The sequence below is a fragment of the Anolis carolinensis genome, chromosome 4, assembly GCF_035594765.1.
Source record: "Anolis carolinensis isolate JA03-04 chromosome 4, rAnoCar3.1.pri, whole genome shotgun sequence".
Taxonomy (NCBI): domain Eukaryota; kingdom Metazoa; phylum Chordata; class Lepidosauria; order Squamata; family Dactyloidae; genus Anolis; species Anolis carolinensis.
In genome coordinates this window covers 249881399-249897059 of record NC_085844.1, presented here as the reverse complement: position 1 = coordinate 249897059, position 15661 = coordinate 249881399, and the positions used below count along the sequence as shown (strand labels likewise).

Sequence of the window (15661 nt, the reverse complement as noted above, 5' to 3'; positions counted from 1 at the left end):
ATGGGAACACATTGCACCTTGCCTTGAAGAATAGGCAACAATATTTGGCCACAGTCAAGTTCTTAAGATAATTTGCTTCATGAAGAGGTGGTGAATCAGACCTGAGCCCAGTCTAAAAACAGTGACCATGAGCCAGTATTTAAGGGTCTTGTTGACAGGGGGATTTCCCTGGATGCTAACCGCAAGACAAAGAATGGCACTCATCTGAGGAACTGGAAGAGAGTTCTCAAGAACTGGGATTGGTGCTGGTCTATCTTAGGTGTTGAGCTACTAATCCAGATGTTGGATGCACACAGCAACTGGGTAGCTGTCTTGGTGTTAGAAACTTTTAATAGCCGATGGTATATTTATTTATTTGTTTGTTTATTTATTAGCAACATTTATATCCTGCCCTTCTCACCCTGAAGGGGACTCAGGTCTTATGAGTTATAGGTACATCCAATATAATTATATTATTGTACCACTATGCTGCAATAGTATTAGTAATTACTAGCTGTGCCCGGCCACGCGTTGCTGTGGCGAAGTCTGGTGGTATGGGAAATAAAGTATTGAGGAATTGGTGGTAGTTAAGGTCAAGGGTAAAGGTTTTCCCCTGACATTAAGTCCAGTCATGTCTAATTCTGGGGGTTGGTGCTCATCTCCATTTCTAAGCCGAAGAGCCGGCGTTGTCCGTAGACTCCTCCAAGGTCATGTGGGATGACTACATGGAACGACGTTACCTTCCCGCCAGAGCAGTACCTATTGATGCATTCACATTTGCATGTTTTCGAACTTCTGGGTTGGCAGAAGCTGGGGCTAACAGTGGGGGCTCTCTCCGCTCCCCCAATTCAAACCTGTGGCCTTTCGGTCCAGAAGTTCAGCAGCTCAGCGCTTTAACACGCTGCGCCATCAGGGGATATTATTTCCTAAAGGTTGTGAATATACAATATTTCTGATTGGTTTTTTTTGTTTGTTGGAGGCAAGTATGAATGCTGCAATTAGGAAAAATGATTAGGATGTAATGGCCTTGCAGCTTTAAAGCCTGGCTGTTTCCTCCCTGAGTGAATTTTTTGTTGGGAGGTGTTAGCTGGCCCTGATTGTTTCCTGTGTGGAATTCCCTTGTTTTCAGAGTGGTGTTGCTTGCGATATTTTATGTGCTTCTACTGTCTGTGGCCCTGAGAAAACAGAGGATTTTCCAGACTTTGATGATGGGAATACTTTGTTGGGAGGTGTTAGCTGGCCCTGATTGTTTCCTGTCTGGAATTCCCCTGTTTTCAGAGTGGTGTTCTTTGCGATATTTTATGTGCTTCTACTGTCTGTGGCCCTGAGAAAACAGAAGATTTTCCAGACTTTGATGATGGGAATACTTTGTTGGGAGGTGTTACCTGGCCCTGATTGTTTCCTGTCTGGAATTCCCCTGTTTTCAGAGTGGTGTTCTTTGCGATATTTTATGTGCTTCTACTGTCTGTGGCCCTGAGAAAACAGAGGATTTTCCAGACTTTGATGATGGGAATACTTTGTTGGGAGGTGTTAGCTGGCCCTGATTGTTTCCTGTGTGGGATTCCCCTGTTTATTTACTGTCCTGGTTTTAGAGATTATATTGTTCTGCATTATTCTATCCCAGTAATTATTTCATATTAAAGAAGAATCTCACTTATCCAACATTCGCTTATACAATGTTCTGGATTATCCAACGCAGTCTGCCTTTTCATAATGTTTTTGTAGTCAGTGTTTTAAATTCATTGTGATATTTTAGTGGTAAATTTGTAAATACAGTACAGTAGAGTCTCACTTATCCAACATAAACGGGCCGGCAGAACGTTGGATAAGCGAATATGTTGGATAATGAGGAATTAAGGATAACCCTATTAAACATCAAATTAAGTTATGATTTTACAAATTAAGCACCAAAACATCATGTTAGACAACAAATTTGACAGAAAAAGTAGTTCAGTACACAGTAATGCTATATAGTAATTACTGTATTTATGAATTTAGCACCAAAATATCACGATATATTGAAAGCATTGACTACAAAAATGCGTTGGATAATCCAGAACGTTGGATAAGCGAGTGTTGGATAAGTGAGACTCTACTGTAAATACTACATAGCATTACTGCGCATGGAACTACTTTTTCTGTCAAATTTGTTGTATAATATGATGTTTTGGTGCTTAATTTGTATAACGATTACCTAATTTGATGTTTAATTGGCTTTTCCTGAATCCCTTCTTATTATCCAACATATTCACTTATCCTGCCGGCCTGTTTACGTTGGATAAGTGAGACTCTACTGTATATTTCTAATCTTATATTATCTGCTCAGAACTGGATTATATGAGGCCCCTTCTTCACAGCTGTATAAAATGCACACTGAAGTGGATTATATGGTAGTGTGGAGTCAAGATAATCCAGTGCAAAGCAGATAATATAAGATTATAAATGGGTTATATAGCTGTGTGGAAGGGCCTTGAGTCTACACTGCCATATAATCCAGTGCAAATTAGATAATCTGTGGAAGAAGCCTAAGTGAGGCCTAAATCTGCCTGTCCCCTAACTGAATCCTGGCTGTCCCTTGGTTGCTAGGCAACCAAGTGGGCAGAGATTAGCCCTCTAAACTGACAGCAATTGGATAAAAAAAATTATTGCTCTCCCTCTAATTAGGACTTTATTTTTCTTTTCTTTTTGTTGTATCAACCTTAAGGCGTGGATGATGGGTTGTGTTGTCAAATTTTGAGGTTGGGGGGCCTGTACTTTTGTTGTTTTGTGAATTGCCGTGATGCCATCACTCTTTTATATATATAGATATAGGTAAAGGTAAAGGTTTTCCCCTGACATTAAGTCCAGTCGTGTCTGACTCTGGGGGTTGGTGCTCATCTCCATTTCCAAGCCGAAGAGCCGGCGTTGTCTGTAGACACCTCCAAGGTCATGTGGCCGGCATGACTGCACGGAGCACTGTTACCTTCCCGCCAGAGCAGTACCTATTGATCTACTCACATTGGCATGTTTTCGAACTGCTGCGTTGGCAGAAGCTGGAGCTAACAGCTCACTCCGCTCCCTGGATTTGAACCTGGGACCTTTCGGTCTGCAAGTTCAGCAGCTCAGAGCTTTAACACACTGAGCCATTGGAAGCTCAGTAATTATATACAGTAGAGTCTCACTTATCCAAAGCTCACTTATCCAACGTTCTGGATTATCCAACGCATTTTTGTAGTCAATGTTTTCAATACATCGTGATATTTTGGTGCTAAATTCGTAAATATAGTAATTACTACATAGCATTACTGCGTATTGAACTACTTTTTCTGTCAAATTTGTTGTATAACATGATGTTTTGGTGCTTAATTTGTAAAATCATAACCTAATTGGATGTTTAATAGTATTTTCCTTTATCTCTCCTTATTATCCAAGATATTTGCTTATCCAACTTTCTGCTGGCCTGTTTATGTTGGATAAGTGAGACTCTACTGTATGTATGGATGTATGTATGTCTATCTATCTATCTATCTATCTATCTATCTATCTATCTATCTATCTATCTCGACTCCCTTTGGTAATGTTAAAACATAAAATAGCAGATCTGCTTACTTGTGCTTTTAGGGAAATAGAAGATATGTGACTGGACCAGGACTTAGTGTGATGGAAAAGCAGCCACGGGATTTCCAAATGTATGATTCTATGATTTCTGTTCCTGCCTTCAACTCCTGAGTGTTTCATTGGATCAGAACGAGAGCTATAGCACACTGGGAGGACCTTGGGAAACGACAACTCCCAGGATGGCATAGTATGGGAGCCATGGCAGTTAAAATGGGGCCAAACCATATTTATTCTGTGGTGTAGATGAACCCCAAATCCCTTCTGTCCTCCCTCCTCACCTTCACTTCCTTTTCCACATAGTCGTGCAGGAGGATCTGGGGGTCGATGAGGAAGTCCGGAGGGTAGAGCGGCACCGAGTGCAAAGGACGCCGGCAGATGCTCGTCCGAAGGGCCTGCTTTCGGGCCGCTTTTGGGAAAACCAGACGCTTGATGGGGGACACAAACTCCTGGAAAAGGGGAGAACAGTTTAAAAGAGTAGTTTTTCCCAACAATAGAGAGGTTATAACCTCCCCAGCAACATAAGGCAGATACCAACTCTCCTAGGCTTCAGGAAAGCCTTAAAGACATGGTTGTGCACGCAACCTTTGAATGAATGAGAACATGGACTTTACATGATCTGTCCGAAGACTTGAGGATTCTGGATGAATGGATTTTAATCTTGGACATTCTTAAAATTTTATATAATGTGACTTTATTTTGTAATGGTATCTGTTTTATATGAACCGTTGTTTTGTAGATTGTTTTATATGAATTGTTGTTTTTACATTGTTTTTAGGCATTGAATTTTTGCCTATTTACTGTAAGCCGCTTTGAGTCTCCTCGGAGAGAAAGGTGGGGTAAAAGTGATGTAAATAAATAAATAAATAAAGATTGCTAGATCATGGACCACAGATGCAATCGTTGGCACTGCCAATTCCTCTGACAAAAAGCCAAACTAAGTGGCCAGAAGCGAAGAAGAAAGGGGAGAAATCCCTGCAGCTTAAACCGAATACAATGCATCCTCTTGTTAGATATTGTTGCAGAAGAGCAGACCTCGTTGAGTTAACTCACGGGCCAAACAAAAAATCAAATCAAATCCTGGTGTTTCTGGGCTTATCTGGGACTTTGATTCAGAAAATTGCTTTGGACAGATTGCATCAGCAGTAGTTTCTTAGATATGGTTATCATGGTTTTCTATGGGTGAGCAGATGGCGACCGGTACATGGCATATGTTCTGTAGCTCAAAAACTAGAGTTGATAGAGAAAAACAGGTACCATTTTTGGAATCAGCAGGTCAAATAGACCCAGAAGTGGTGCTAACATCTGAACTGCCCAATTGTAATTATTGCAAGTGCCATTCCACTGACAAAGACACAACTCTGCTACAGGATTCTGGCTGCCAATCATTAATATGGCTTTGAAGGCCAGTGTAGTGATTCAAATTCCTGCTCTGCCATGAAAACCCATTGGGTGACACAGGGCAGGTTACGCTTTCTCAACCCCAAGTGTAGGAAAAGCATTTATCTTGATAACACAAGTTTATGTTACTGCGGAATTGTCAATTAAACACATTTATGGCCATTTCGGGATTCTGGGAAGCATCACCCCTGCCGAAATAACTTTCCTTAGTTCTTCAAAGTTATCCTTTCATGTCATAGTGAATTGGCTCCAACCTGAACCTTTCAAGATGGTGAGTCTTGAATCCCAACAAGCTATGCCAGACTCATCTCTTTTTTTAATAGTTATAAGCTTGGTAGATGCAGGGAATGCTGTGGATGGAGCAGATCTTGATTTCAACAAGGCCTTTGGCAAGGTTGTTGGTGATTGTGGATGATAGATGGAAGCAAATACATGTGCCCATGACCCAGAGACACCCTGCAGGATGATGCACCACTCAGTGTTGAAGAACAAATAAAGTTACACAGGAACTTTTATTGAATTCAAAAGATCAACGGAGCAATGATATTTACAATAGTCCTTCTTGTACAGAAATGTGTAGTTGTAGGCAACCGTTTCTTTGTCCATGAATCTGCTTCAGTGAAGATCAGCAGCAAACGAGGCCTCAGAAATAGTCAGGCCTCTCTGAGTACAAAGCCATCTTCTTTCCAGCCAGTACTCAGAAGACCCACAGACATGCACACACAGAATTCAAACTGGTTCTCCAGCAGCAGGATAGCAACAGTTACAAACCAATTCCCCGGTCCTTGCAAAATTAGCCAATTGGCTTCATGCATTTGATTTTCCAGTTAACACACATCTATATATATAAAAGGGTAATGAAATTTCAGCCTAGGACAAAACAACAAAACTACACATCCCTGAAACACTAAACTTGGCAGCACAACCCCTCATCCATGCCTCTACGTTCATACAACAAAAAGAAAACAAAAATAAAGTCCTAATTAGAGGGAGAGGAATAATTGTTTTTATTCAATTGCTGCCAATTAGAAGGCTAAGCTCCGCCCACTTGGTCTCCTAGCAACCCACTCAGCCCAGGGGACAGGCAGAGTTAGGCCTCACTTAGGCCTCTTCCACACTGCCTATAAAATACAGATTATCTGATTTTAACTGGATTATATGGCAGTGTAGACTCAAGGCCCTTCCACACAGCTATATAACCCATTTATAATGGACTTAATGTAAGGTAAAACCTTTACCCTTTACCTTAACTACCACCAATTCCTCAATACTTTTATTTCCCATACCACCATACTTCGCCACAGCAACGCGTGGCCGGGCACAGCTAGTATAGTTATATTTGCAAACCCTGACAAAGGTCCCCCATGACCTTCTGACAAGCAAACTAGACAAATGTGGGCTAGGCAACTACTATTGTAAGACAATTACCTTCAAAGGGTCCTGGCTCAGGAGGGAAATCAGGCAGAAAACTCAGTCTCGTGAGAGATGCAAAAAGCAAAGTTTATTATCATAGCTATGATAAGCCAAACAGCTGTAGGCACCCATTTCAATGGGTCCCGTACCATGCAAATGGCTGCCACCACATGTGCGTAGCAAACAAAGAATATATACCTTTGGCTTATCTAAAGTTGACCAATGGCTGAGGGTCTTCCTCACCTTCCACACCCACTTGGCATAAGTGATACCTGTGACCTCACATGTTGATTTCAAGCTAACTTTTGGTCTTGGAATTTTCTGGAGAAAGGCACCAGTTCACAGGAAGGGATGGGCATATGCAGAGGCAAAGCTACATAGGCAAAAGTTTATTATTTTCTGGCTTATGGACCCTTCACTATTAGGTGGATCTGTAATTGGTTAAGCAACCAAATCCTAATATTTCTCTTCATCCTGGAAAGAAGTGACGAGTGGAGTGCCATGAAGAGGGTTCAGTCCCGGGCCCAGTTCGGTTCAAAATCTTTATTAATGGCTTGGATGAAGGTTTAGAAGGCTTGCTTATCAGGTCGGCAGATGACACCAAATGAAGAGGGAGAACTAATACTCCAGAGGACAGGATTGGAATTCACAGTGACCTTAACAGATTAGAATGCTGATTGGCCAAAACTAACAAAATGAATGTCAACAGGGCAAAATGTAAGATACTTCACTTAGGCAGAAAAAATGAAATGCAGAGATACAAAATGTGTGATGCCTGGTTCAATAAGAGTCCATGTGAGAAAGATCTGGAAGTCTTCGTGGACAATAAGCTGAACATGAGCCAAGAGATGTGGCACAGTTGGTTATTAGTCATCTGCAATAAATCACTACTGACCGAGAGGTCATGAGTTCGAAACCAGCCCGGGTCGGATTGAGTGCCTGACCATTAAACGACCTAGCTTGTTGTTGACCTAAGCAACCTGAAAGACAGTTGCATCTGTCAAGTAGGAAAATTTAGTGACCGCTTATGCGGGGAGGCTAATTTAACTAATTTACATCACCATAAAAACATCCAGCAGTGTGCGTGTAGAAGAATGAGGAAGTACTCCACCAAGGATTCAGTGTCACAGTGGATGATGAAGCAGCAGCTCTCCCTGTGGCTGGAATCGAGCATACGCTCATAAAGCCGGAAGCTGGAAATGCTAATTAGCCTCTGTGTCTGTGCCTGTATGTTGTATGTCTAATGGCATTGAATGTTTGCCATGTATATGTACATCGTGATCCACCCTGAGTCTCCTTCGAAGTGAGAAGGGCGGAATAGAAATACTGTAAATAAATAAAAATAAAAAGCCAATGGGATTTTTGGCTGCATCAAAAGGAGTCTAATGTCTGGATTGAGGGAAGTCATGATGCCTCTCTATTCTGCTTTGGTGAGACTTCTTTACCTGGAATACTATGTCCAATTCTAGTTCATGCAGTTCAAAAATATATTGACTCTAAGCTGAAAGGTGTCCAGAGGAAGAGGGAGACTAAAAGCATCAAAGGTCTGGAGACCATGAATCCCTCTGAGGAGTGGCTTGAAGAACTGAGTCTGTTTAGCCTGCAGAAGAGACGGTTGAGAGGAGACACGAGAGCCATGTTTACATATCTGAAAGGATGTCATAAAGAGAATAAAGCAGGCTTATTTTATGCTGCACTGGAAACTAGGACTCAATGGAGCCATGGGTTTAAATTACAGGAGAGGAGATTCCAACCAACATTAGGAATAATTTCCTTTCCGTAAGAAGCGCTATTCAGCAGCCGTGGAACTCTCTGCTTCAGAGTCCAGTGGAAGCTTTTAAACAGAGGCTCTTGGGGATGCTTTGATTGTGCTTTTCCTGCATGGCAGGGGGTTGGACTAGATGGCCCATGTGGTCTCTTCTAATTCTTCCAACTTTCTTCCAACTCTATATATCATTCTCTAATTCTATTGTCCCAGCAATTTTGGATAGCACCCTTAAGATAAAGGTTTTCCCCGGCATTAAGTCTAGTCATGTCTGACTCTGTGGGTTGGTGCTCATCTCCATGTCTAAGCTGAAGAGCTGGCGTTGTCCATAGACACCTCCAAGGTCATGTAACCAGCATGACTGCATGGAGCGTCATTACCTTTTGCTGAGGAGGTACCTATTGATCTACTCACATTGGCATGTTTTCGGTCCACAATTTCAGCAGCTCAGAGCTTTAATACACTGCGCCACTAGGGGCTTCCTAGCACCCTTAAAGTTTGCACTAAAACCCAGAGTGGATTCACTGCCTCGGCTACATGGGAGGGCAATTCTTCTCCGCAGGGTGCATCAAAAAAGTGTGTTCTCTGACTCTCAGCCTCCCTGCTTCCAGAGCCCTTTGCATGCCGGTGTCCTTTCCTCATTAGAGAGCAGCTGGTGTGGGTTTTTTTCTGCCTCGAGCACCGAAATGACTCCAATTTGTCTAATGAGCGGCAGCCAAGGGAAGGGACTTGACATGCCGATCTCGGGACTGGCTGGTGGCAATTTGGCCAGGAGTCTGGCCTGACAGCTGGGCATTGCCTGAAGGTGGCTTGCCTTGGAAAGGTCCCGGGAGTTGGGAAAGGGTCCCCAAAGGGCATCTAGTCCAACCCCAGTCCTTCTTGAATTGTGGTGCCCAGAACTGGATACAAAATCTGACCAAAACAGAAGAGATTAGGGATAGGACCCAATCTACACTGCCATATAAAATCCAGATAATTTGCTTTGAACTGGATTGTATGGCAGTCGAGCCTCTGGTGGCGCTGTATGTTAAAGTGCTGAACCGCTGAACTTGCAGACTGAAAGGTTGCAGGTTCGAATCCGGGGAGCGGAGTGAGCGCCCGCTGTTAGCTCCAGCTTCTGCCAACCTAGCAGTTTGAAAACATGCAAATGTGAGTAGATCAATAGGTACCGCTCCGGCGGGAAGGTAATGGCACTCCATGCAGTCATGCCGGCCACATGACCTTGGAGGCGTCTACAGACAACGGCGGCTCTTCGGCTTAGAAATGGAGATGGGCACCAACCCCCAGAGTCGGACACGACTGGACTATATGTCAGGGAAGCCTTTATCTTTACTTAAATGGCAGTATAGACTCATATAATCTAGTTCAAAGCAGATAATGTGGATTATCTGCTTTAAAAATCTGGATTTTATATAGCTGTGTAGAAGGGACCTAAAACTCCTCTCAGTCTGGACATTGCACTCCTATTGATGAAGCCTAGAATAAACACTGGCTTTTTTAGCCGCTCCATCACATTATTGAACACATGCTCAGCTTGTGGTCAACTAAGACTGGACGTACACTGCCATGCATGTACTATAATCCCCAGAGCTGGAAACTGTTGGGAAGTAACCATGCCTATCTCTTCCCCTCCACTTAAGTTGCTCAGGGTGCATCTGCACTGTAGAATGAATCCAGTTTTGAAGCACTTTTAAATGCTGTGGCTCAATGCTATTGAATCCTAGGAGTTGTAGTTTGGTGAGGCACCAGAACTCTGTAAGACCTTGTCACAACTCCCCTGAATCCAAAACATGGAGCCAAGGCAGTTAAATTGGTGTCAAACTGCATTAATTCGGCGGTGCAGGTGCACCCTGAAATCCAGGATGAAAGAAATGAGATGTGGAAACTGTCAGTTCAATTCTGGAACCAGTTCTTTCAGTTTCTGATAACCTCAGATGAATACAGGTTTCTGAGCATGTGCTGAAATTATTGTTTCACTCTAGCATTGCTCAACAATGGTAGGTTTTCAAAAGCATCCTTTGGAGGGTTGATGATGGTGTTCTTTTTAGGCATTTTTAGGTTGTCCAACATTAAGGCCCACTTCCACCCGAAACTGACCACTGGATCATGCTTAAAGTTGTTTACAGAGGGTTGTTGTGTGTGTTTCTGGGCTGTATGGCCATGTTCCAGAAGTATTCTCTCCTGACGTTTCGCCCACATCCACACCTCTGAGGATGCCTGCCATGGATGTGGGTGAAACGTCAGGAGAGAATGCTTCTGGAACATGGCCATACAGCCCGGAAAACACACAACAACTCTGTGATTCCGGCCATGAAAGCCTTTGACAACACATTGTTTACAGAGGTATTCTCTTGAATACTTTTTAAAAAGTAAATTTAATTACAGGTTAGGCCAAGATGGAAATCAATTGGGCATGGAGATGTTTATGGACCACGGTTCCTACCATGTTTCCCCGAAAATAAGACAGTGTCTTATATTAATTTTTGCTCCCAAAGATGCGCTAGGTCTTATTTTCAGGGGATGTCTTATTTTTCCATGAAGAAGAATTCACATTTATTATTGAACAAAAAGTGAACATTTATTATATACTGTACAGTAGTTGTCATCATAAACTTGCATAACCAGACAAACTGTGAATCCTATCAAGAATTTCTTGTTACTACCAATATTTCCATGTACAACACTTTATGGTACGTACATTTACCAATCCTGCATGCTCTGGTATTCTGTTTGGTGGATATGCTTCCAAAGAAAACCTTTGCTAGGTCTTACTTTTGGGGGAGGCCTTATATTTAGCAATTCAGCAAAACCTCTACTAGGTCTTATTTTCAGAGGATGTCTTATTTTAGGGGAAACAGGGTATCAGCCTCACAGTCAACATTGCAAACCTTTCGCCTTTGGCTATGCTAGCTTTGAGGCTGATAGGAATGGTAGTATAGACATTTCTAGAGGTCTACACCATCTAAAGGTCTATTTTCTACCCCATAACAACAAGGGCCATAGGAACCGAGGTTGCATGCTGAATACGTACAAGACACAAACCCACAAAGAGACCCCAAGAGAGAGAGAAAAGGGCCCCGCAAAGCAGCACCACAACACACATACCTTCTTCCCCTTCTTGGCTTCATACTCCATGTCCCGTCCTCGCCGGGCTCAGGACGTCCCCAGGAAGGCAGCTTTTCCTCTCCGCCCTCCATCCTTTGTTTCCCCATCCTGTTGGGTCGGAAACTCCACCAGCAGCAGCGAAAGGAACAATAACCAATGGCCCTGATGTCAGACTGACAGGGTTATTCCTGCCCTCCTGAACTGAGAAGCCGATGGAGGAGGAGGACAAAATGCAAAGGGTCCAGCAGTCATCATCCCAGAATGGGTTAGAGTCTGGAGAAGTCACTTTCATGGACTATTTGTTTAATGTGTTTAAGTTATACAGGTTTGGTATCCCTTATCCCAGGCATGGTCCAACTTTGGCCCTCCCTCCAGGTGTTTTGGACATCAACTCCCACCATTCTTAACAGCTGGTAGGCTGTTAGGAATGGTGGGAGTTGAAGTCTAGAACACCTGGAGGGCCAAAGTTGGACCATGCCTGGAATAGATGCTTCTAAGCAGAGGAGGAGGAGGCCGAAATGCAAAGGGTCCAGCGGTCATCATAATAATAACTAAATGTAAAGGGTCCAGCAGTCATCATCCCAGAATGGGTTAGAGTTTGGAGAAGTCACTTTCACAAACTATTTGTCTAATATGTTTAAGTTATACAGGTTTGGTACCTCTTATCCCAGGCATTGGCCAACTTGGGCCCTCCCTCCAGGTGTTTTGGACTTCAACTCCCACAATTCCTAACAGCTTATGACCTTATTCGACCCAGGTGGGACATGTGGCTGTTAACAATTGTGGGACACAAAGGACAGAATTAAGATGGGAAGAATGGCCAACATATAAAGATGTTCTGAGAAAACAAAATGGAGAATATATATTAAGGACACAAGAAGAAATAAAGAGTCAATTTCAAAAGGTCTCATGGTTTCAATATAGACAGATCCAAGAATATTTTAACAGAGATAAAAAAAAGGCTTTTCAGAAAGAGACACTCCCTGGGATAAAATTATGATTACAGAAAGAAAAGTAATAACCAAAAGTTATAAAATCTTGCTACAATGGGCTACAGAAACAGAGCAAGTTAGGGATTGCATTTGTAGTGTCTCAGAGACCCCCGAGTCATGACCCCGTCACCATTATGGATCAGACCGAAGAAGAGATGGGGTTTGTGCCACTTCCGCAAGATTCTGCTCTCTTCCAGATGTCCCCTGTTGACAGTTTTAGCCCACAGTTAATTAAAAAGGGCCTTGACTCACAGCCCGGTTCTTCAGAGAGCGCTCCTTTTGACTGCAGATTGTTTTGGGAAACATTTCGCTCGGAGAAGCAGAATCTGAGAAGAAGCGCTAGATTAGCGGAGAGAGCAAGCGTTAATTAAGCCGGTTCACTTGAGAGTTTCCCGGGAGGATTGCATCTGGCAAGTTGTTGACTTAGTCCACTTTCCCTTGGGAAAGAGTGTTCAGACACCTGGCTGGAGAGGAGACTGTAGTCCCATAAAAGTTCTGGGCGCTGACTGACCTTTGAGGTGTTCAACGTGTTAGTTGAGGAATTCACATCGACTCTAGTTCTGCAGCGCGCTACTCTCGAGTAGACCGGCATTGCTTCTCGTCTCCCTGTCAAGCCTGGACAGCGTTTCAGCTTTACCACGACTAACTTTGCCTTGCCTTGTATCCTAGCCTCGGAATTGAAACCTGGAACTCTTTGACAGACCTTGCTTTAATCCCCACTCAAACAGCCTAAAGGTTTGAGTGTGTTTCGGTTATTGGATTTAAAACTTTGAACTCTAATACTGGACATCTACTTTCACATTACTGGACTATATTTGACCTTTTCTGAAAGGACTATTGCTGGACTATATACTCTGCTTATTTTTAGTTGTCTCCTTTATTTCCTTAATAAAGATATTAGATTGTTTATTGGTCTTCGTGTCTGGTTCCCAGTGCTCACGCTGCCCTGAGGCGTCACAGCATGGTAAAATGGGCATCACACCTGAGACATCCGATAAGTATGGAGAAATGGGAAAAGATGTGGAATCTCAAGCTAAATTACACCTATTCATACGATCTTAAGGAGATCTGGCATAAAATGATGTACCAGTAGTACATGACTTCACAAAAATTGGCAAAGTGTTACAAGAATATTAAAGATCAATGTTGGAAATGTGAAAAACATGTAGGCACATTCTTCCACATGTGGTGGGGGTGTAAAATAGCAAAGGAATATTGGGGGGAAAAATACACGAAACAATAGAAAAAAATCATCAAAACAAACTTTCAACTGAAACCTGAGTACTTTCTATTAGGAATGACCGATATGAATTTTAACAAGAACCAAGAGATTCTATTCAACTATTTTGTAACAGCAGCCAGAATAGTTTATGCAAAGAAATGGAAATCAACAGAAATACCAACTAAAGAAGAATGGATATTAAAGATTATGGACATAAAGAACATGGATATTCTGACATATTACCTGAAAACCCATCATGGTAAACCAGTTAAAAAAACAGACTGGACATTACTGATAACCTACATAGAACAAGAGGAACTCTTTATAAACATATAAGGACGGAGTGGACAAATGAATAGTAATAGATACAAAATATTTTTATTTCACCTAGAAGGAAAGACAGGAAGTACAATCCTTTTTTTGTCTTTTTAATTTTATCTTATTTTTAACTTTTTCATTTTTTTTAACTTCCTTTTGATTTCTCTCTCTCTCTCTCTCTCTCTCTTCCTCTCCCTCTTTTTTACATATACCACACCCACCCTTTTCACTTTTTTTCTATATTTATTATTGTTCTCACACTTTTTGTGTTCAAAAACACTCAATAAAAATTATATTTAAAAAAAACAAAAAGCAATTGTGGGAGTTGAAGTCCAAAACACCTGGAGGTCTCAAGTTTGCCCATGCCTGCTATAGGTAAAAAAAAAAAAGGTAAAGTTTTCCCCTGATGTTAAGTCCAGTCGTGACTGACTCTGGGGGTTGGTGCTCATCTCCATTTCTAAGCCGAAGAGCCGGCGTTGTCCGTAGACACCTCCAAGGTCATGTGGCCACTGGCATGACTGCATGGAGCACTTGCTATAGATGGTGGGAAATAACTGTTCCTACATGGAAGAAGAAGAGGAGAAGGAGGAAGAAGAAGAGGCCAAAATGCAAAGGATCAGGTGGTCATTGCCCTTAGCAGTCCAGAGTCTGGAGGAAGTCACTTTATGGAATATTTTCTTTATTGGATTGAAGTTAAGTATCTTTATTTTTTTTGGAAAAAGTTGGGGACAGACTTTAAAATATATATATTTTATTTTGGAATTTTTCTCTATATATAACCATGGAGTGAAGAGTAAACATGAAATTTGTTGATATTCACAATGACACCTTAAGCCACCCATGAAGACACTTCTGGTGTGGGTTACTGTGAGTTTTCCAGGCTGTATCGCCATGTTCCAAAAGCATTATCTCCTGAAATTTCGGTCCACATCTATGGCAGGCATCCTCAAGGTTGTGAGGTCTGTTGGAAACTAGGCAACCAAAGTATTGAGGAGAAGAAGAAAAAAGGGGGGGGGAGATAAACAATCAGGGCTGTTGGATTATGGTTGTATGTGCATGAAATGTAAATCCGTCCTGGGCCCGGTTCTGTTCAACATCTTTATTAACGACTTAGACGAAGGGTTAGAAGGCACGATCATCAAGTTTGCAGACGACACAAAACTGGGAGGGATAGCTAACACTCCAGAAGACAGGAGCAGAATTCAAAACGATCTTGACAGACTAGAGAGATGGGCCAAAACTAACAAAATGAAGTTCAACAGGGACAAATGCAAGAGACTTCACTTTGGCAGAAAAAATGGAAATCAAAGATACAGAATGGGGGACGCCTGGCTTGACAGCAGTGTGTGCGAAAAAGACCTTGGAGTCCTCGTGGACAACAAGTTAAACATGAGCCAACAATGTGATGCGGCTGCTAAAAAAGCCAATGGGATTCTGGCGTGCATCAATAGGGGAATAGCGTCTAGATCCAGGGAAGTCCTGCTCCCCCTTATTCTATTCTGCCTTGGTCAGACCACACCTGGAATACTGTGTCCAATTCTGGGCACCACAGTTGAAGGGAGATGTTGACAAGCTGGAAAGCGTCCAGAGGAGGGCGACTAAAATGATTAAGGGTCTGGAGAACAAGCCCTATGAGGAGCGGCTTAAAGAGCTGGGCATGTTTAGCCTGCAGAAGAGAAGGCTGAGAGGAGACATGATAGCCATGTACAAATATGTGAAGGGAAGTCATAGGGAGGAGGGAGCAAGCTTGTTTTCTGCTGCCCTGCAGACTAGGACACGGAACAATGGCTTCAAACTACAGGAAAGGAGATTCCACCTGAACATCAGGAAGAACTTCCTCACTGTGAGGGCTGTTCGGCAGTGGAACTCTCT

At 42.5% G+C, this 15661-nt stretch overlaps 1 protein-coding gene across 1 annotated transcript in view; it reads right to left on the bottom strand.

The window, feature by feature from the left end:
* ccm2l (CCM2 like scaffold protein) overlaps positions 1–13875 on the bottom strand; it is a 50091-nt gene extending 36216 nt beyond the window's left edge. The window contains exons 1-2 of the mRNA XM_062979785.1: positions 11258–13875; positions 3855–4022 (exon numbers count right to left, since the gene is read on the bottom strand). Of these exons, the coding sequence (XP_062835855.1) occupies positions 3855–4022; positions 11258–11287 (198 nt within the window). The 5' untranslated portion in view covers positions 11288–13875. The remainder of the gene's footprint in view (positions 1–3854; positions 4023–11257) is intronic.
* Positions 13876–15661: the final 1786 nt, after the last annotated feature.